We start from the raw sequence: 23,174 nt of genomic DNA on the forward strand, positions 1-23,174 counted from the left end.
TTTTTTCAATATTTAAAAAAAAAAATATGGGTATTATGAAAAGAAAAAATTATTTATGGTATACATTACAGTTTATTGTTATCGATACAAAGCTATTCTACAAGCGCTTTCAAAAATGATTACACTCCCAATGCCGCTGTCATGCACCTTTCATCCTGCCACAATTTTTCATTTTTTTTTTTTATTTTTTTTATTTTATTAATTATTAAAAGCTATATATTTATATATAATTAATCCGGAATGAACAAATTCGGTTTGAATTCCAGAGGCACAATCACTTGCGCCACAAACTTAAATAATATATGACAATTTTTTTATTTGTAAATTCAAACGAAACAGACGAAAAAAGAAACAGTACAACGAAAAAAAAAAAAATTAAATCGAGTCCAGTCCGCATCTAGCACTACTATATCCGATAATTCTGGATTTTTCTACTTTCATATTATAATTGACTGGATCCAGTCAGTCTTACAAGAATCTACGCTTCCGATGTTTTACTTTTTTTTATTTTCATTTTTTTTTTTTTTTTTTTGTTACCTCGTAGATACAAAAAATTCATAAACTAACATTTTAATATAGGCAATATAAACATGGAAAGCAGTATCAACTTCTCAGATAAAATCTTATTTCCTCAATTATTTACTATTTACAGATATCACGTTTTCCCCAAAAAATCATCACATTCAGAGTTGTGCATTTTTTTTTATATATATATGTATATATATATTATAGTTAAAATGTCAAAGCTTTCTTTTTTTTTATTCATATTAAAAACTTCCAATTCTTTCTTTTCTATTTCGTCCACTAGATATTTTGAAAGAATTCGAAGCCTTTTTTTACAATTAAGTTTTCTATTTAAGAGTCAATACTTAAAAAAACGGAAAAGAAAACGTTAAAGCTGCCCAACTCTGAGTGCAGCGTATTAACAATAAATGGATTTTTTTTCTCGATTATCCAACACTTAATCTCAACGATATTCTTTTTTTTCTCCTCGAAACAGTCAAAAATTTAATTTTGGCCCATTTATGATTATTAAAAACAGGACAAATGTTTCAAGAAGCTTTTTTTTTTTTACAATAATTTCATTATTTTTTCATAATATTCTTTTCCTTTGTCGGTTCTTAAGGGTTTTCACGCAATTTCAAAAATAAAATTGCTTTTGAAACTAAAAATCAAACAGTAGAGTGTTTTTTTTTTAATTAATTTTTGCGATTTCAGTTTTTAAAGAGGAAAAATTCGAAGTTTCGTATTTGTAATAACTATTTGGAAGATAAAAAGTTTTTTGACATCGAAAGAAAAAAAATTTATAGAATATAAAATTTGATAATGACGTTAAATTAGATTAATTAAGGTTATGTAGGTTTTCTCGCAAAATATTTCTAAAAATTTGTGAAAAACTCAAAAATAGTATAAGAATTTGTTGTCATGTACCAGATTATATTAATATTTTATCATAAAATTGATTCCATATTTTTGGGGAAATAATCAAAATCGTATTGCCAACATATTGAGTTTTCCTCAAATGTGCAATTTTTTAAAAATAATTTTTTTGGCAAAATATTATTAATAAATTTTGGCACATGACAACGAATCTTTATTGTATTATTTTTGAGTTTTCGAAAAAAATGTAAAGGAGAGACCTTTAATTATCGCCCTATAAAAACGGCACTGAACGTGAAAATGATAAACACCGATTTTTAAATACTCTTTTCTCAAATCACGGACACTTTTTACAAAATCGGCCAAAATAGCAAGGATCCTTATTTTATATATTTCCTCTATTCGAAAGATTGTGCGAATCGATAAAAAAAAAAACGCGATTGCAAAACGAAAAGTAATATAATAACAGCCGCTACTTTGTGCTCCTTGCAAGTTCTGCCATCTGACGGCGACAGAACGTAATGAACCTACTTTTTCGTTTTTCAATTTCGTTTTTGTATGGAATCGCACAATCTTTTGTATTTAGGAAATATATAAGATAATGATCCTTGGTATTTTGGCCGATTTTGTAAAATGTGTTCGTGATTCGGGAAAAAAGTATTTTAAAATAAAAATGTTTATCATTTTCACATTCAGTACCGTTTTTATAGGATGATAATAATTAAAGGTCTCTCCTTGTCAAAGAATTTCACTGACCGTTCGACACTCTAAATCAATCAAATATTTTACGAGAAAACCCGCGGAGAATAATTACATATGAAATCACAACAATCACATAACCTCAATATGAATAAATTAACGTAATGTTAGAAATTCAATTTTCTTAGAATATTAATTAAATAAATCATGTTTTTTTATTTCCAAAAAAGGAAATATTTTTCTTCTAGTCAATTTCTTTGACAAGAAAATTGTATTGAATCGATATATCGAACAACTGACGGAATTCGATTGTTTTCAATGGTACAACAAATCCTCTGAGTCAAATTTTACACTCGTTCGATATGTGAATCATAATACCCTTAAGATTTTGTCAAAAAGAAAAGAAAATGTACAAATTTCATCAGAATGATGAAATTCGAATGAAAAATTTGACTATTATTTCTATTATTTAAAAAGGCGAAAAATCTGAACGAATTGTTATCATCGCAAGATTTTTCCGCGCGAGATAATTTAATAACATTGACGAGCGTTTATTTATTTTTTTTTTTTTTCATAATTATGAAATATATATATATAGTTTAAAGTTATTGTAGCTCATAAAGAAGCGAAAGAAGGAAAACGGACCGGAAACACCGACATGAGATGTTTACTATTTTCTTTTTTATTTCACCTAATTGTCTCAAGGGAATTTCCGATCGGCTTTATCTCTCGTGAGACGGTTATCGGTAGAAAGAGAAGAGATAAGACACTTGGAAGTCGGACAGCCCAGGTCATTCGCCTTCTGGGTTGGCTCGCGGTGACTTTGATTTCTTTCTTACATTATATAGACAATCAGTTTTTTCTTTCCCTTTTTTTTTGCAGCAGCAGCATTTATATGTACAAACCACTTTCTTATAATTTACTTATATTATTGAAAAATAAAAATATTTAAAAATAAATGAAAAATAAAATATAATACAAAAGAAAAATATAATATGCACATATATTTAATAATTAATAAAATTGTCTTACTCTCGCAGATGCATTTGCTGATTTTGTCTTATGAATATATAAAAAAAAGAAACTTGTTTTGAATACAGACTCGCACGATTAATATACGTTATATTCATATATATAATATATATATATATAAAGTAGGAAATATTTTGAGTATTCGGCTCTCCTTTCGCGAATCCGCAATTTTTTTTACTTTTTCTATTCTTCGGACTCGACTGCCTTAAAAAGGTGTTTCACTTTCTTAATATAGTCTCAAACGAAATAAAACCGTTTATGAAAATGTCATAAATATTAATAAAATGTATTTTTTAAAATAAACTTTTAAAAATTAATAAAGTTAATAATCTTTGAAATAAAAGAATTTTATAATTAATTTAAAAGAATCACAGTTAAAAAAATTGTTTTGAAACCACAAAATTTTTTTCTTTAGTTTAAAATAAATTAAACTTTTCATAAACCGTTCTTCACTTTGAAATTCTATATATACAAATGTGAGAAACAACCTTAAAATTAAAAACTTGATTTCTATTCTCGATTGTATAATTAATAATTAATGGAAATCTATCTAATTATAAACGAAGGGAAAATTCGTTTCTCTGTTGCGCGCAGTTAATATGTACAAATTTAATAAGATTGTCCTGCTCGGAACGTCAACAGAATTTTTATAATGCGCCAACCGCATTTTTTTTTTACTTCGCACAAGTATAAGATTTGATTTTTCGTTTTCATTCTTTTTTTTGCCGTTTTTTTTTCTCTACATAAATAAGGCACCTTTAACGAATTATATATTAGAAACTACAACGACATAGCAATCCAATATATTCAGTCGGCGTTTAAACGCTTCGATAATTTAATATAAGATTTTTTTTTCTTTCTTTCCACACACACATACAAGAAACTACATATCAATGACTATGTAAAGTAAATATGTCTCTTTTAAACGTCACAATTGCCGTTTAAAACGAGGCGATTTCAACTAGATTATAATTTAAAATTTTATTTAAATATTAATTTAATGAAAGTAATTTAATCATTTCGATATGAACACATTCGTTCTTATTTAATTTATTATTATTTAATTTATTCTTCTTTATTAAAGAGATTTTGAATTAAATTTTATTAACTCGAAATTCATTTTTCGAGATTTTCGTTTCTTTTTATTTTCTGTTTAATATATTATTTTTAATTTTTTTTTGGAATGCTATGAAGTGTATTTCAAAAGCACGGAAGGGACGTTTTATTGAATTTAGAGATTGCGTAATTTATCTCGCTTATGAACAAGGGTTAAAAGTGAAAATTGTTCCTGTTTTTTCTCGTACGAATTAATTCTATCTAAAAAAAAAAGAAGAAAAATTAAAAAAAATTAAAAAGAAAAAATAAATTTCGATTATAGTGTGCCATTGGCGAAATACTGGTATCGATCGTAGAGCTTCGTAGACCAGGAATGAATGCTGCCTTCGACTAAATCCTCCACGTGCCGACGCAGTTGATCCTCCGTCAATGTCAAATGGAATCTATTTTTTAAACCCTGAATTGTCGCTGCACCACCGCTGCGGAAACACGGAAGCTGGGACCCTGAAAATAAAAATAAATTATCACAAATCTTCCATTAATATACCTAATTAATTTTATAATTAATTAAATTAACTTTTATTTTTACATTACTTCGAACTTTCTTAAAAACATTTTCTTTAACAAAATATATTTAAAAAAAAATTATAAAATTTTTTGTACGGAAAATTGAAAACCAACCTGATAGCATGATTTCCACAAGATTGACAATTTTATCCATATGTTTACGTGCAGCAATGAGACCCTGAAGTATGAGTGACTTGAATTCTTGGAACATTAATGAATTATTGCCGCCCATTATTTCGACAAATTCAGGTGTCAATTTAAATGGACTCGTTTCAAATCCCAAATTTCGCGGCGACGTTGAAAGAATAAAACCAAAATCAATGTGCATTAAATGTCCATCGGTGTGAAGTAAAATATTGCCATTGTGACGATCTTTCACTTGAATTAAATAACAAACAAGACAATAAGCCGCACAACTTTCAACAAAATTTTTTTGAGCGATTCGAAAACCATCTGAATTCACTGGGCCAAATTCACGTTCAAAATATTGCAATAACGTCAATTGACAATGTTTTTTCACTTGATGTAATGAAACTGTATTGAGAATTGGCTCGATTAATCCACTGTCATTTGAAAGACATAAAATTCTGTAAAAAAAACAAAAAACAAATACAAATAATTAAAACATTTTATACGAAAAAAGAAAAAGGAAGTTAATTCATATAATTAGTTTAAAAAAAAAATTAAAAAATAAAAACTGAAGAAAATATTGAATGAAAAAAAAACTTACTTGTATGGTCGAAGCCAAAGGGGAACGTCCTCATCTTGCCAAATTTTTTGCAACATCGAAAGAAGCTGCGATGCAAGAAGTTCCTGTCTGAGATCATCGCCACATTTAACAATGACTGCCAGCAGTCGCCAGGAAGCTAAATGCCCATAAGGACTCGAGGCCCTTATGCGTTTTTGTTTTAATTCCCAAGGTTCTTTAAGAACCGCCGCCGAAGGATCCTCCGGGTCATGATTGAATGTCGTTTTTGGAGTCGCTGCCATTTCGCTTAATCGTCGTTTTATGTCACCTGGAATAAATATTGGCTCCCGACTATCCGAGGACTCCTGACTCAATTGGGATATTGTATCTCTGTCTCGTGGCTTGTGTAACTGTAAATACTGCAACACAAAATTTTCCCATCCTTTTGTTAATAAAAAAAAAAAACTGATTATTATAGAAAAGAAAAAAATTTAACAGTAATTTTGAAAAATTTAAATAATATTTTCTAAGGAATTTTTCTAATCGATATCGATAATACTTTTTACTGTATCAATTTTAAGTGTTATTCAGCTATTTCTGTGATAATTAAAATTTTAATTCTGACTGAAGATATTATTTCTCTAACGTTTGGATTTTTTTTTTGTTTTTAATGTTTAATTTATTTTATGACAATTGTGAGAATGACTGATTGCTAATTTTAGTAAATTTATTTTTTTATGTATATTAATGTTTTTTATTCTTTTTGTATATTATGTTCTTTGTATAATTTTGTATTTTTTGTATTTATTTTATTTATTTCACTAATTTTCTTTTATGTTTTCGATTTTAACAAAGGACCCCGCACGTTTTGCATGGAAAATGGCTTTCAGCCAATTTTTCTGAAACTGTGTAGTTTTGTAGTTTAAGGCCTCCTGAACAAAAAATGTTAATGGCAAAACTTAAAATAATGGACAGTTTTTTTGCTACAATGGCTCAAAGTTAAAAAACAATAGCATTATGGGCATAGACTTTTGTGAATTTAAAACTTTTAAAACTTAATTAAATCTGCTTAAAACTCGTTACTCGGGGGTTTTTGGGGTCGCTGATTACGAAACCGAGTTTTGTTTTTTAAAATTCAAAATGGCGGATCCAATATGGCGGACGACTTTCCTAAAATCTGATTGAATTCGCATGAAACTCATCACTCGGGGGTTTTCGGGGTCGCTGATTACGAATCCGAGGTTTGTTTTTTAAAATTCAAAATGGCGGATCCAATATGGCGGACGACTTTCCTAAAATCTGATTGAATTCGCATGAAACTCATCACTCGGGGATTTTCGGGGTCGCTGATTACGAATCTGAGGGCTGGTTTTCAAAACTCAAAATGACGGATCAAAAAAGGTCGATGATTTTAAAAAATAATCATTGAATTCTCTTGAAAATGGTTATACGGGGGTTTTCGGGGTCGCTTATTATGAACGTGAGGGCTGTTCTTCAAAGCTCAAAATGACTGATCAAAAAAGATCGACGACTTTCTGGAAAATCGCTTGAATTCGCCTGATTTAAAAGCCAATGACTCCATACTTAGGTACTTTGCCAAATTGTAATAGTTACAGTAACGTTAAAATCGTGATGGTATTGCAGTACTTCTCAAGAGTACGCTCTTTCTTTGCATCCCAGTCCTTCCGACTACATACTATCGAAACAAAAACGTAAGGTTCAGTATGTCCCTTTTCCGTTTTTTTTTGGTTCACCTGGGCTTAATCTATCAGGTCCTGAAGAACCTTTAGTCTGTACTTGATCGTGCGATTAATGTTGTTTTGAATGTCACAAGATTTTACCATCTTGGCAACTTCCTTCTTGATTTTCAGAAGAAACTTAGCTTCCTTTTTCCGAAATATAACGCATTTAACGCTGTTTTCGTTAATGATCTTGTTGTCCAAATCAGACGGAATCAGGCTTTAAGCGCTTTTTTCGCTGTTTACATTGAGATTTTAGGAATGTCGTCCGCCATATTGGATCCGCCATTTTGAATTTTAAAAAACAAACCTCGGATTCGTAATCAGCGACCCCGAAAACCCCCGAGTGATGAGTTTCATGCGAATTCAATCAGATTTTAGGAAAGTCGTCCGCCATATTGGATCCGCCATTTTGAATTTTAAAAAACAAAACTCGGTTTCGTAATCAGCGACCCCAAAAACCCCCGAGTAACGAGTTTTAAGCAGATTTAATTAAGTTTTAAAAGTTTTAAATTCACAAAAGTCTATGCCCATAATGCTATTGTTTTTTAACTTTGAGCCATTGTAGCAAAAAAACTGTCCATTATTTTAAGTTTTGCCATTAACATTTTTTGTTCAGGAGGCCTTAAACTACAAAACTACACAGTTTCAGAAAAATTGGCTGAAAGCCATTTTCCATGCAAAACGTGCGGGGTCCTTTGTTTTTATTCTTGTTCCAATTTGTACCTTTATTATATTTTTTAAATTTGTCTTTATTTCAATTTATTTAAATTGTTCCATTATTAATTTATTTTTTGTTATTAATTCTCGTCTCATAATAATTCAATTAATTAATTTATTCTAAACCTCGCATCGAAATTAAGAAACAAAAAAAATTTCTGAAAACAATTTAATTTTAGAGTTTTTATTTAAAACTTTTTTAAATAATTGAATTTTCAAAGAAATATTAAAATTATTAAAAATAATTGAACATTAGAAGAATTATAATTGAAATTTTTAGAAATAATTAAATTTCAAAAGATTTTGTTAAATTTTAGAGAATAATTTAATTTTACAAATATGAAAATAATTTTTGATAAGATTTTTGAAAAATAATTGAATTTTTAAAGATTTAGAATTCAGACTTTTGAAATTAATTAAACTTCAAGTGATTTTGAATTGAAATTTTTTTGATGATAAAAAATTTATTAGAAATTATAGACAAAAATTGAATTTCAAAAGTTTTTAATTGATAAATGCTTTCAAATAATTTAATTTTCAAAGAATATTATAAGAATAATTAAAAATACAGTGAAACCTCGATTATCTGAACCCTCTGTTATACGAACCGTAAAATATGTTATCCGAACAGAATCTTAAAAATTTTTTTTTTCTTTTCTAATATTTTATCACTCAAATTTCGCTAAAGAACGAATAGATTCAATTTTTCAAAGCAAAATAACAAAATTTAAAATTTTGTAAAAAAATTAAAAGTCGAAAAAAGTCGTATTTTCAAATAAAAGTCAGAAAAAGTTGTATAATCCGAGGCTTGTTATTTTAATATAAAATTCTATTTTTTTTTTGTTTTAAACTCACAATAAGGAGTATTTCGGAAGAATCACACGAATATTTTAGTCGCTAATAATAAGAATAATTTAAAAAAAAAAAAATCGAAACCTGTTGCGTGATTTCGTCATCCTCTTGACTCCAACAATCATTAGGATCGTCATCGTGAAAATGAAATGCGATATCGGAACTTTTTAAATAAGCCGATGATGAGCCCTTGACGGGAGTTTGCCGCGCGATAGACGAGGGCGTGGTATGCTGGCTCGCCATATTTGGAAGGTTGGACTGACCAGAGCTCGACTGTTCTCCACCCGTCAAGTTTTCCTCGGACTTGGTGTGTCGTAAGGAACTACCCATTATTTTTGTTGGCACTGGCGAAGTATAAAGATCCTCAACCTCAAGGACCTCGACATAGATTATATAAGGAGCCTGTAATTAAATTCAAATTAAGTTTCATTAAATGACATACAAAAAAAGAAAAAGATACTTTTGAGCACAAACAACAAGAAAAAAGCACATGTCATACTTTATCTTTACTGTTGAGAACTGCCGCATATTGCGGTGGAACTCGAACAATGTGATGGGGCACTGTACTGTGCAAAGGAAGCCAAACTCTTGCCGGGAGATTCAGATTGAGAGTATTAAGTTCTGCTACAAGTTGAACTGTTTTGCTCTCCTTTGTGGGAATGGTTCCAAGTAGTTTTCCAATTGAGATTAACGCCTGAATGAACTCCAATTCGGGAGCCAGTCGGGGTGCCTGAAAGTAAAATAAATTAAAATTATTTTCAAATTTCATTTAAAATACTCAAAATCATTCAAATTCTAATAAATCTTTTTCAATATTTTGTTAATAGAGAAATAAATCAACAATTTTTGGACTATTTTACAAACTAATATCATTATTTGTAATTTAGAAAAATATATGAACGATTCCACGTGAAATTTATTTGTGACGAAATTTTTATATAAAAAATAACGATTTTTTAAATAAACAAATTAATTTTTTTTTAACTTTGGGCACGATTATTTTTATTATTTTTTTATTTTTACATACCTGGAAATACTAAAAATATTTTGCAAAAAGTTTTAAGGCTGATAATCCTTTTCGTTTAAATAATTTGTTTTAAAAAAATTTTTGTTTTTTTTTTATTTTTCAAAATGAAATTCATTTTAGTTTGCTTTTCTATAAGTAAAGTGAAAAATCCTAATCAAGGTTGGTACAAAATTTTTATTTTGTTTATCCCTGATTTCCAATCAGAATACAAATTTTTTTTACTAACCCTAATAAAAAAACCTTGCAAAATAATTAAGAATTTCATTTTAATTTTTAATCTAATTTAATTTTTAGAAGCAAAAGTTTAAATAGAAGATTTCAAAAATTATAATTTTAGTAGCATTTTTAGAAAATTTCCCAGTGGCAACCCTGCTAGTGAATAAAAAACTTTTTATTTTGAAAAATAAAACAACTAAAAAAGAAAAAAAAATTTTTTTAAACAAATTATTTAAACAAAAAGGATCAATAGACCCACTTTAAAATATTTTGCAAAATATTCTCAGTATTTTTACCTATATAAAAATAAAAAGAAAAGTAACTAAATTCGTGCCTAAAGTTAAAAAAATTAATTTGTCAAAAATTCCTAAATTTAAAACTTTTTTTTTTCATTGAAAATAGGTCTATTTTGAAAAAAAATCCGAAAAAATCCAAATCCTTAAAAATTTATAACTTGAAAATTTGGGTACTTATAAAAAAATACGTATACCACCACTTAAAAGTAAAATTGAAAAAAATCTATGGAAATTTTTTAATTATTTATTATTTCACTAAAAAATAAATAAAAAGTGAATTAACAAAAAAAAAAATAAATATTTACATAAAATTCTTAAGAAATCATTCTAGAGAATTTCTAAGAAAAAAAATTGCGCATTTAAAACATTGGCATTTAAACTCGTGTCAATATTTAGGTTTTAAGATTTGTAAATTACATAAAAATAATATCTGAATTTATCTCGATTTACCTTCTTCAATGTGTGTACTAAAATGTATGTAATCACCTGATTATTTAACGTTAAAAATTAAAGAAATCGTGATTACAGATTTAAAAATAAAAAAAAATTGAGATTATAAAAATGAATGTGCCTGATGTTTTGAAAAATTTATTTACTACTTTTTTACTTTCAAATTTTATAATAAAATATTGCTTTCTGTATTCAAAAATACATTAATAATTTATTAATTGTAAAAAATACGTTTTTATTATTCATTGCTGTAGTAATTTTTAAAAAAATTATAGACCAAAAAAATGATTGCGTTCATTTAAACGTTCGAAACTTTAGGCACATTAAAAATGAAATAAAAAAATTAGTAAAAAAAATGAATTGAGAATTACACTAAAAAGTTGTTTTAAATAAAATAAAATTTAAATACTGAACTATTTAAAAATTAATTTTTTTTCGTTTATTGAAAATTGAACTTACATTACAGAAGCAGTCAGTCTTCTGTCCTCGTAAGTCATTTACTACTCCTTGGCAGGAATCAAAACAGGTACATCCATTATCGAAAGCCCGGCCAGAACTAAGATCGCCAAGGCTTATTTTATTTATTAATCCTGTAAAAAGAAAAATATAAGCGTCAAGAAATGGAAAATTAATTAAAAATCCACCACATTCATTTAATGAATGAAATTTATCTTTTTCCATTTTAAATTATTATTTTTCTACAAATCATCGTTTCACGTGTTAAAAATAATTATACTTTCCAATAAATTATTTACTAACGTTAATTAAAAATATTTTTCTTGCAAAACAAAAAAAAAGCTTTATTTTTACTTTTTTAATTGAAAATAAAAATTATTAATTAATTTTGTAAAAAAAACAAATAGATTTTGTATATCTACAAAAAAATAAAATTAATAAACTTACATTCGCAAAAAAAAAGGTTTCATTTGTAGAAAAATAATATTTTCGCAAAAAATACTCAAATGAAAGAAGACAAAATAAATTTTTCTTGATAGGACATAAAAAAAAAAGTTAAGAAAATATTCGTCTATATAACAATATGAGAATTAGTGGATATTTTTGTTATCTTTTTCATTAATCGTTCATTTACCGGAATGGCTACGACGAAGAGATTGAAAGAGTCCAGTGGCGTCAGACTGAGATCTTTGGTGGGTTTTTTTGTTGGGAGACGTAACGCATTGAGCAGAAGGCAGAGGTGGTGGCGGGGGAACTTGCAAACCCGAGGTGCGATGTTTTCGCCAACCCGCGTTTCCCTTTGGCCTGAAAAAAAAACAATGTAGAAAAAATTCTAATAAGAAAACAAAAACAATTTATCTCATTTAGCGAATTAATTATTATTTAATTCAGTTATTAAATAAAAACTTTTCGCTTGTTTTTTACTACAATATTTTTTCTTCTTAATAAGATTAAAAAATTTTTTCATTTCATAAAACAATTTTTATTTTTTGAATTATTAAACCTAAATTCTAAACAATATTTTCGACCTTTTTTTTTCTTGAATTTAGAAAGAAAAAAAAATTATAATTCAAAAATTTACCTTAATTCATCAGACAAAATGAGATTTTTGAGCTTGGTCCCGTGAGACTTCTTTTTTGATGGTAAATGAGCGTCGGAACTGTATGCATCCAATAACCAGGCACATTTTAAAGAAAAATCTGCCGACTGTCTACACCTGAGAAGAATATAAATTAACGGCTCATTTAAATGACTGAAACACACTTTCTAATAGAGATATTTACACATGGAAAATGCTCTAATTGAAAGGGGATATTTGCCAACACTGTGAAATTACCAATAAATTATTTTCAATTTAAATATTTTACATTTCCATTCAATATTAAATATTTATAAATTAAATTTTGAATAATTTGAAAATATTTTGAAATTCATTTTTATTTGAATTAATTAATTTTGTAAAAATTTTTTAGTCAATAAAATATGGAAATAAAAAAAATATATAATTTAATAAAATGAGAATCTCACCTATGGACGAGATATGGATAAAGAACTTCGGTAACATCATATAACTGTATGTACATTAAAACCAGTTGCGGCAAATAGAAATCCACATCATTGTCTGGGAAACTAAACAACTTGTTACCTGAAATCATATAAGTTGGACAAATGCATTACCAACAAGTTCCTAATGCAAGAATAGATATTCTACGTTCTTAATCTTTAGAAATATATTCTATATATGCAAATTAACTGACTAACTATGAAATACTTTCAAGGAAATTAACGCATCACTGAATTGCGGATTCACCTCATAACTTATATATGAATAATTTCAAATTAATATATCTCTCTTTATTTATTATTAAAAATGTAAAATCTCATATTGATGAGAAATAAAAAAATAATAATTTAATCATTTGAGAAAAAAATAATTTAACATTACATTTCAATTAATTTAATTTAATTCAAAATTCATTTAATTCAATGGAAATTTAAATTTACTAAAATTTAATTAATTGAAAATGAAATGAAGTATTTTTCGTTCAAGTTTCAATTTTCGCTTTTAATTAGAGAAAAGAAGAGAATATATGTATATAGTAAAAGAGAACAAATTTTTAATTAAATGACAATAAAATGAGAATAAAAAAATTGAAGGCAATAAACATGAGAGTGTTTCCATTATGCGTCATTTTATTGAAAAATACTTGGAAAAATTATTAATTTTTAGAAAAAAAAAAATAAACTTAAAAGTAAAAATTTTGTCACAGATGACTTCATTGGAACGAAAACCTTGGTCATCGAATAACAAAGCGAGAAAAAATCTATCGACCGTGATAATAAATTTTTATCTAAATTAAAATTAATAGTTATTATTATTATTTTTTAAAAAAATTGTAAATTTTTAAAATTATTTCTTTATTATTATTATTATTATTATTATTATTTGAATTCCGCAATACTGGCATTAAAAAAAATACATGTAACTGATACTTGATAAGTTTATATACATTATCTACTAAAATTATATATTGTCATGGATTACCTTGAGAGATACAAGAATAAAATGATCAATTTCAATTACATTCAGAGTTTTTCTTTTTTACTTTTCATTGCATTGAAGAAAAATGTAATATACATATTGTAATCTAGATAAATTATCGAACATAAAAAAAAAATATTCCATTTTCTATATGAAAGGCGCAATTTTTCTTGTATCTATTAATTTCTTATCAAAGCAACAAAGTTAATTACTTGAAACATATACAATATATATTTATAAGTAAATGGTTAGGAATTTCTTTTTCAAAAATTATATTATATTTATTATCGTACTCCAAGTGAAGAAAAATATTCCATTTTTTTCCTTTTTTTAAATATATTTAAATTCTTTAAAATAAATTGTTTATATAGTCAAACATTGTATGATAACAAAGAGAAACGATTCAAAAAAAAAGTATAAAACTTCCACTGAGAGTTGAGAAAAAAAATATTTTTCAATTTATTCACCATCTTCAATCTAGTTATTTTTCAAAATGTAAACAACATATTTTCATTAATTTTTTTTTTCATTTTTAAATTTTCTACTGTTTCATCTATTTGTTTTATTTTTTGTTGACATTTTATTTAATCGATTTTCCGCTCATAATTTTAAACAAACACTTTTCTTGCGTGTATTTATATTTACATCATTAAAAACACGAAAACAAATAAGGGTAAATATCGAGAATTTTTTTTTCTCATTTATTTATGTCTGCAAACTCTTTTCATTTTATATTTAAATTTTTTATTTTTATTTATTATTTTTAATTCTTTTTTTTCTCATTTTTATGTTGTAATATTTTTTTATAAACTTTCTATAGGAGATACCTAATTATTTTATTGACATTTTTTTTTTTTTTTACTTTCTACTCTGTTTAAAGATATTTTTAATATTAAAAGCTTATGCAATAAGGTTTATTTATTTATTTATTTAGTTAAATGATTAATCTTTCTCAAATATTTTTAAAAAATAGTAAAAATAAATTGTTAATTTTTCTATTATTCTAATTCAGATTATCGGCAAAATTTTTAAAATGAAATAAAAAAAATTAAATACATATAAAATTTGAAGTTAAAAAAGTAGTAAACAAATTTTTCGTTCAGAACTTCATGTGCATTTTTAATCACTACACAATTTTATAAAAGTCTAAAAAAAATTCCATGGATTTTTTTTTTAAACTTTGATAAATTTTTCAAAAAATTTAATTTCTTCAGAAAATTTTATGAAATTTCAAAACGATTCCATGAAATTATTAAAAAATTTATTAATTTATCTAGATGGTTTTATAAAATTTCTATAAAATTCCACAAAGTATCTAGAGAAGGTACAAAAATGTCTCTAGATAAAATTTCATTAAGTTTCTAGAAGGTCCAATGGAATTTCTCTACGATGCTCAAGTCCACGTTGTTTATGATCAACAATTACAAAACAAAAAATAATTTATTTGAAAATGTTTTTTATATCTTTTTATAATTTTTTTTTTTATAATTTCTTGACAAATAATGTCGGTAGTGAGGAAATTGTAAGGGTCTTTGAAAAAGGCATAAAATGCAATAAATTATTATTGTTATTATAATTTTTTAACATTGTGAACTTTAGCATCATATTTCTCTTGAAATTTTTCATTTATTTTTTTCCAGTTTTTTAATTTCAAATTTTATTATAAAATATTACTTTCTGTATCCAAAAAATTCATAGTTTTTAATCTACTTTTTTTTATTTTTAATTAATTATGTGAAATATAATATATAAAATATGATTTACAAGTGCACCTGTTAAATAACCTGATTTTACGATTTTTATTCATTAATTGAGGACCTCGATTCTATAACTCGCTCTACGCTTGAAGCGGACGCCTTGAATCCAGTCAGATGATTCAAAAATGAAAAAAAAATAAAAGTCAAAATTTAAATTTTTTAAAAACGCTATCCTGTAGAAAATAAAAATCCCACCTTTTTTTCTCTCTTCTTCATAAGTATAAAAAATTTTAAAAAGTAAAATAGCCTATTCATTTTCTCTATTTTTGAACATCAATAACTTTCTTGGAAAAAAATGAAAAAAGTATGGGGCTTCAAAAATTATTTAAATGAACACCCTAAGAAAAAAAAGAATTGTAAAGAATAATGAAACTGAAGTTACCAACGTTGATTCAATGAAAAAAAAAAATTTAAGGATTCTAATTCCCATCAATGTTTGATTATTTTCAACCCTCTGAAATCTGAAATAAAAAAAAAAACAATATTTATCATTGTTTTGTCACGGATTTTCCAAAAATTTCGAAATTTCAAGTAATTTTCATATTTCCTTGAATCGGAAGCAATTTTTCTCATTTGATAATTATTTGTTTCAATGCTAGAAGCATTTTAAAAGACAGAAAAATTGCTTTCAAGTCGGGGAAAGCAGTGATTTTGAATTTTTTTCGAAAATCCCGAAATTTCAAGTAATATGCTATGTCCTCGCTTTGGAAGCAATTTTTCGCGTTTGATAATTATTTATTTCAATGCTAGAAACCTTTTAAAAAACAGAACAATTGCTTCCAAGTCAGGGAAAACAGTGATTTTGATTTTTTTCTCACAGATTTTCTGAAAATCCCGAAATTTCAAAAAAAAATTCTATTTCCCCGACTTGGAAGCAAATTTTCTTTTTTTTTTTAAAGGCTTCTAGCATTGTAATAAATAATTATTAAACGAGAAAAATTGCTTCCGAGGCAAGGAAATAGTAATTTTCTTGAAATTTCAGGATTTTCGAAAAATCCGTGACAAAACAGTGATAAATATTGTTTTCCCCGACTTGGAAGCAATTTTTCTATTTTTTAAAATGCATCTTGCATTGAAACAAATAATTATCAAACGAGAAAAATTGCTTCCGATTCGAGGAAATATGAAAAATACTTGAAATTTCGAAATTTTCAGAAAATCCGTGACAAAACAATGATAAATATTGTTTTTTTTATTTCATGTTTCAGAGGGTTGAAAATAATCAAATTTCATTGATAGTTATTAGAATCCTTAAATTCTATTTTTTTGTTGAATCAACGTTGGTAAATTTAGTTTCATAAAAAATATGAAACAAAATTCTCACCTAAATAGCTTTGAACCCCAGGTTCCTTCGAGTTAAAAAGGTAAGAAATTGCCATGGACATGTCGAACACTTGGCTCTCAAATAACCTAAGTAAACAGCCCTCGGATGGTTTTGGCTGCGCCGTTTCCTGCCTTTGAACTTGCGGTTGTTCCTGGACAGATTCCTCTTCCGGTTCACCGGTACCGCAACACAATGTCATGGCAGCGCCTGCCAATTCATTTTGCGTGACATTCGCGCGTTGAACTTGAAAGTCCATGCTCTCAGCTTGACTGTCCCGCAGTTCTTTGGCAATGTAATAACAACTTTGCAGTTCTTTGGGAGAGCATTTGCCATTTGGCAACTCTTTGGCCACACAATCACTGCTCGTTAATAATTGATGATTAGAAGGAGCACAGTCACCGTTCCGAAGGCCCTTCATTAGAGCGTCACTGAGTTCAATGTCAATTGGTGATGCGGACATGACACTTGCACCGTCGCCGTCAACCGCATCAACGCCATCGAGATCGCCACCTTGCGACAATGATGAATCGAGACTCTCACGACTGTGAAGATGATCGACACTTGACTCTCGGGTTGTGGGATTTGCCGTGTCACTTGAACCACTGTCGGAGCCACAAAGAATACCCGAATCATCGGAGCCAAGACTCGCGAGATCTTCTCTTTCTCTGCATCGCGACTTACTCGACGAAGAGGCTTTTGTCGTTGGCGTTGGACTTGTTTCACATTCGGGACTTGGTGTCACGTCAACTTCTGGTATTCGTTGTAAAGCCGAGTCAAGGCTCCGATTCCTGTGATGCAGAGTCAGAGTGACGTTCGTCTGGGGTACGGGTGGCAAGAGAATACCCATGGATCTGAAAAATAAAATCAATATTTTCAATTTTTAAATTATTTTCAGAGCTGATGATAAAAGTCATGTTTTTTTTTTATTTACAGACCGAGGATTGACTTTAAGGAACAAAAAAAATCGATTTGTTTACTTTAAATAACTAATGTTATTAAATATTAAATCTATTTTATTAATTCTTCAATTTTAAATAAATAGGACAAAATTCTGAAAACAATTCAATTTTAGAGAGTTTTTTTTTACATAATTGAATTCTTAAAGAAATATTAAAATTATTAAAATTTGAAAGAGTTGTAGTTGAAATTTGTATATAATTAATGAAATTTCAAAAGATTTTGTTAAATTTCAGACAATAATTAAATTTTACATAATTGAAAATAATTTATGAAATAATTTTAGATAACATTCTTTTAAAAAGCAATTGAATTTTCAAAGATTTACAATTGAGATTTTTGAAAATAATTGAACTTCAAATGAGACAAAAATTGAATTTCAAAAGTTATTAATTGAAAAATTGCTTTCAAATAATCGAATATTTGAAGAATATTATAAAAATCATTTAAAATTATTAAATTTTGACATTTTTAGAAATAATTATATTTTAGGTTTTAAATTAAAATTTTTGAAAATAATTGAATTCAAGTGATTTTTAATTGAAATTTTTGGTGATTTCTTCTGTTAAAAAATGTATTTGAAATTGCAGACAAAAATTGAATTTAAAAATTTTTCAATTGAAAAATACTTTCAGATAATTGAATTTTCGAAGAATATTATAAAAATCATTAAAAATAATTGAAAATTCGGAAGAGTTATAATTGAAATTATTAAATTTCAAAAGGTTTTAGATGGAAAATTTTAGAAATAATTAAATTTTAAAAGGTTTTAAATTAAAATTATTGGTAATTTTATTTGAGAAATTTTTTTAAATTTTAAACGTAATATATTATTGAATGTCATAAAATTTTTAATTGAAAAATAGTTTAAGATAATTGAATTTGTGAAAAATTTCATAAAACTGATTGACAATAATTAATTAGAGAAGAATTTTAGTTAAAAATTTGTTAAATAATTGAAATAAAGAAGATCGGAAGAAGATCTGCATTGTATACTAAAAAAAACGTTTTTTGTTTAAAAATTTTGTAAAAAATGTCAAAAAAAAAACTCGAAAAAGTCGCATCTTATTAAAATAAGTCTAAAAAGTCGTATAATCCGAGGCCTGTATTTACATAAATTTTTTAAATATTTAAGATTGAGTTAATACAAGCATTAAATAATATTTTTATTTTTAACAAAGATATAGTAATTTTTATATTATAAAATTATAATTTTTTTTATAACATTTTTACTGTAAAACAAACATTAATTTTTACTTTAAAAAAAAAATGTTTAAAAAAATTTAATGTAAACGACCATTTAATTTTAATGTTATAACTTTTTTTTCAATAAAAAGTCTGCCTTGAAAATTTGTAACAGATATACACGTATAAAAAATTATTGATTATTTTAAAAAATGTTGATATTTCAAAAAAAGGCATTAGACAAATTTATTCATTTTTCCTATTGCTCAAAACCACTTTCAATTTTTAGGAATTAGTTTTTTTAAATCGGACTTTGTTAAATATAAATTCTAATAACTAAAGCTTCAGTTATATAAAAAAATCTATTCACTAAAATTCAAGTTATCATAAATTCAATATTAAACAAAAAAAACCGTTAAATAGAGATATTTTGTTTTATAAAAATTCTGTAAAATAAAAAATTTGTTTAAAAAAAATACAGTTAGCTATAAAAAATCGGATATACAAAATTGGATTCCATAGAAATTCTATTAAATAAAATTCAGAAATTCTACTTTTTCGATGGACCAAAATTTCGGTTTTCTCTACGTTAATAAAATAAATTGCACTATTTTACATTACATATTATTGAAAGTTTTGTTTTTAAATTTAATTAGTTTATATCTGTTTATTTCATTATTATTTAATTGTATTTGAGCGAAAAATTGAAGAAAAAATACGAAAAGAAAAAGTCACTAGAATTAAAAAAAAAAAAAGTGAAAGGAAAAAAAGAGTCGAATAAATAGAAAATAATCGCCAATAAAAAAAAAACACTAGAAGTTTAGAAAAATAAATTTAAGAATTTAAGGAAATAAAAATTCAGAGAAATTGAAAGAGAAATAAAGAATTTTAGAAATTTCAAATCATATCACACTTCAAGGGGGTGGGGTAGGGGTCTAAAATTCCAAAAACAAAAACTATGACATCATTCATGGCAGTCGTCTTTCAGGGAAAGAAAGTATATTTTTTATAACATTCACGGTTTGACAAAAACTTTCTGTTTACAATTCTCGACTAGAAAATTTCTATTCATAAAAAATATAGCTAAATTATAAAAAAAAAATTACAGAAAAAAAATATTTATTTTTTATAAGAATTCATTATTTAATATTTGCAATGACTAAAAATTTCTTAATATAAAAAAATTTTTTAATTTACAATTTAATGACTTTAATTTAATTATCACTTAAAAAAAAAAACTTTAAAAAATTTTAAGCAATAAAGAAAACTTAATCCCATCAACGTTTGTAAAAGTTGAGAAATTTTCAAATTTCTCCATGTTTTATATTACACTCTCATACTAAGTATATGTATATATAGAAAGGAGAGTTCTTTTTACTTAATATTCTGTCTAGTTTTTATGAAAGGAAAACTTTTTTAAGATAGTCAATTAAAAACTTGAATTTTAAAAGTACTTTGCATCGCGCATATAAGCTATGCAGTACAAAAAAAAAAAAAAAAAAGTTTCGTGCATCGCATAATATTAAGCAGCAATAGTTTAAATCTAATTTTCTACTTTATACCACATTCTTGTCGTGACTTTGTAAATCAAGGAAATTCCCAATTGCAAGTAACAGAATATAAAAATATTATTTTGTAGAGACCATTTCTCTTTTACAAGACTTAAAAATTTCTCAATAATTAGACCAATAAGAAAACTAAGTGTTTACAACATACAAAGAAATATTTTCTTTTACCATTCATTCACTTCCTGTGTTATAAATCGTTTTAATTTTTTTCAGTAGATTTACAAATTTTATGTCAATTAAAAAAAAAAAAATAATAATAATAATAATAATAAATTATTATTTATAGTAAAATTTTTTTTGTAGATAAACAATAAAATGGGATATAAAAAATGTAAAAATTATGACAATTAGTAAAAGATTAATTTTATCTCTTATCGCAATGATTATCATTATCAACATTATTTATCATCAATCTTACGTCAATATTAAGTTTTGTTTATTATTATTTTTTTTTTCATTAAAACAAGAATTGTATGTTCACTATTTTTAAAGATTTTCTAAATTTTCCAATATTTTATCAATTAGATTAATTTTAGATTATTGTATTTTATTTCTATTATCTCCTTTATAATAATAAAAATAATAAAAAAAATAATAATAATAAATTGTGTCATATTTAACAAAATCCTAACTAAAATTATCTTTCAATAATTTATTTAAACATGAAATAATTCTAAGGAAAATTTTTTAAATTCAAAAAATATTTCCAATTTTTTAACAATTTAAATTTACGTCGATGAAGTTCGCAACAACGTTTATGATCAACGATGGAAAGAAAATATATCAAAAAATAATAACTTGTAATTTTTTTGCCAACCAAATTTTTTTTTAAATTATTGATCAAGAAATGTTGCAAAAAATTTTTTAGATCAAAAATAATAATAATTTGCACTTTACCGACGTTCAAATTTTCTATTTCAATTAATTTCTATAAAAAAAATTAATTAATTTAGATACATTTCTATTTATAATAATTTTTTTCTTTTTTTGAAAGCAAACAATAAAAATTAAAAATTTCTCGAATTTTATTTAAGAATAGAAATATTCTGTAATTAAATATAAAACTGTTTTTTTTTCTTTTTCCGCGCTTAAAAGATAAAAAGAGATTTCCGGTTTAACGGTTTTAGAAAAAAAAATGAAACAAAAAAAAACCGCAATTCTATATTTGGCTCTCTCTCTCTCTCTCAGCTATATTAAAGAGAGTTTTAAAGTATGTGATAAATATTTGTCGAGTTTTTTTTAAAGATGAGTCAAGTACCTAAAATCCAAACTATGATTTCGTTGGTGTGTTGTTAGCCTGTTCCGGATGTTGACTGGAGGATTTGGCCTCCCATGTACAAGGGGAACATTACAGCTTGCTAATTTGTTCCTTTTGATATGTGTCAGATTTTCTTGACGAGTTTGTCCAGCATCGGACACTGGTGATACTGCTATTACTTTGCTCATATTAAAGTCAACTGAGCACTAGCTCGGCCAACAGTCATCTGCTGCTCATGATCAACTTCATATCTGAAACAATTAAATATAATCTTTATTGTATCACTTTTCAAAACCATTTTTTAATTCAATAATTTTAAATCTCATTTTCACTTTTTTTTCTAACAAAAAATGAATATTAAAAAAAAAAATTTTTTTTTCAAGAAACAATTTTTTACCTTTGAGTTTTTTTTTTAATTTAAAAATCATTTTTCTATTTAAATTTATCAACATTACAAAAGAACAAAATTTTACATTCTTTTTGTAAATACGTAATCTTCATTTTTTACATTAACAAGAAATTAATTTACGGAAATTCACACTGGCAAATATTCTTATAATATTATTGAAGAAAATATTTAAATAATTAATGGAAAACAATTTTTTTTTTCAAATTAATATTTTGATGACAAGATTAAAAATGATGAGACAATTAATTTCCTCTGTGGAAATAATTATTATTGCATAATTAACATGTTTATTCGTTTTTACATGAACACTAAAAGTGATATAAATTATTCTTATTATTAAAAGATTTTGATAAATAAATTATTATTAAAAATGAATATTTAATTCTTATTCATAAATTTTAATCAATAAATATTGAATAAATTTATATTAAAATGTAAAGTAATTTAAAATAAATGCATCAGAGTTAAAAGAAAGTATAATTATATTATTTGATTAATTTTACAGACATCTAAAAAAAGGAGAATATTATTAATTATATTTCCATTTTTAATTACCAATATAGTCAGATACTATTTATAAGTTTATATATAGTATATATTTTAATATTATAAGAATTATTTTTTTTATCGTTTCTTAAAAATAGTACAGAATTTTATTTTTTATTTCTATATAGAAATCTGCAACTGAAATAAAATCTTCATTTTTTATTTTACAAATTCAGGCCTAGGATTGACTATAAAACGCAAAATAAGTTTTATTCGTCTCATTAAATTATAACGTCGGTGAAGTTCACAACGTTTATGATCAACGTTTGAAAAAAAAATAATTTTCATTCGAAAAATAATAAATTTTGTTGCTTTCAAATTATTTTCTTTTAAAAATTGTTGATAAAAAAATATTATAAAAATTTGTTTAGACAAAAAATTATAATAATTAGCATAGAAAAATATTTTTTCTACTAAATCGTTGACCATAAACGTTGTAAACTTCACCGA

At 25.5% G+C, this 23,174-nt stretch overlaps 1 protein-coding gene across 1 annotated transcript; it reads right to left on the reverse strand.

The window, feature by feature from the left end:
• Window positions 1-49: 49 nt before the first annotated feature.
• On the reverse strand, window positions 50-21,995 carry LOC127285949 (phosphatidylinositol 4-kinase beta). The gene is given in 12 exon segments (XM_051312178.1): window positions 50-4,671; window positions 4,849-5,321; window positions 5,465-5,841; window positions 8,818-9,135; window positions 9,233-9,463; window positions 11,182-11,312; window positions 11,813-11,982; window positions 12,260-12,394; window positions 12,706-12,823; window positions 16,802-17,652; window positions 21,770-21,968; window positions 21,971-21,995. Coding segments are annotated over 12 exon segments (3,216 nt in total). The 3' UTR covers window positions 50-4,483.
• Window positions 21,996-23,174: the final 1,179 nt, after the last annotated feature.

Source organism: Leptopilina boulardi, unplaced genomic scaffold (genome assembly GCF_019393585.1).
Source record: "Leptopilina boulardi isolate dan_hultmark-lab unplaced genomic scaffold, ZJU_Lbou_2.1 LbouV2_342, whole genome shotgun sequence".
Lineage (NCBI taxonomy): Eukaryota > Metazoa > Arthropoda > Insecta > Hymenoptera > Figitidae > Leptopilina > Leptopilina boulardi.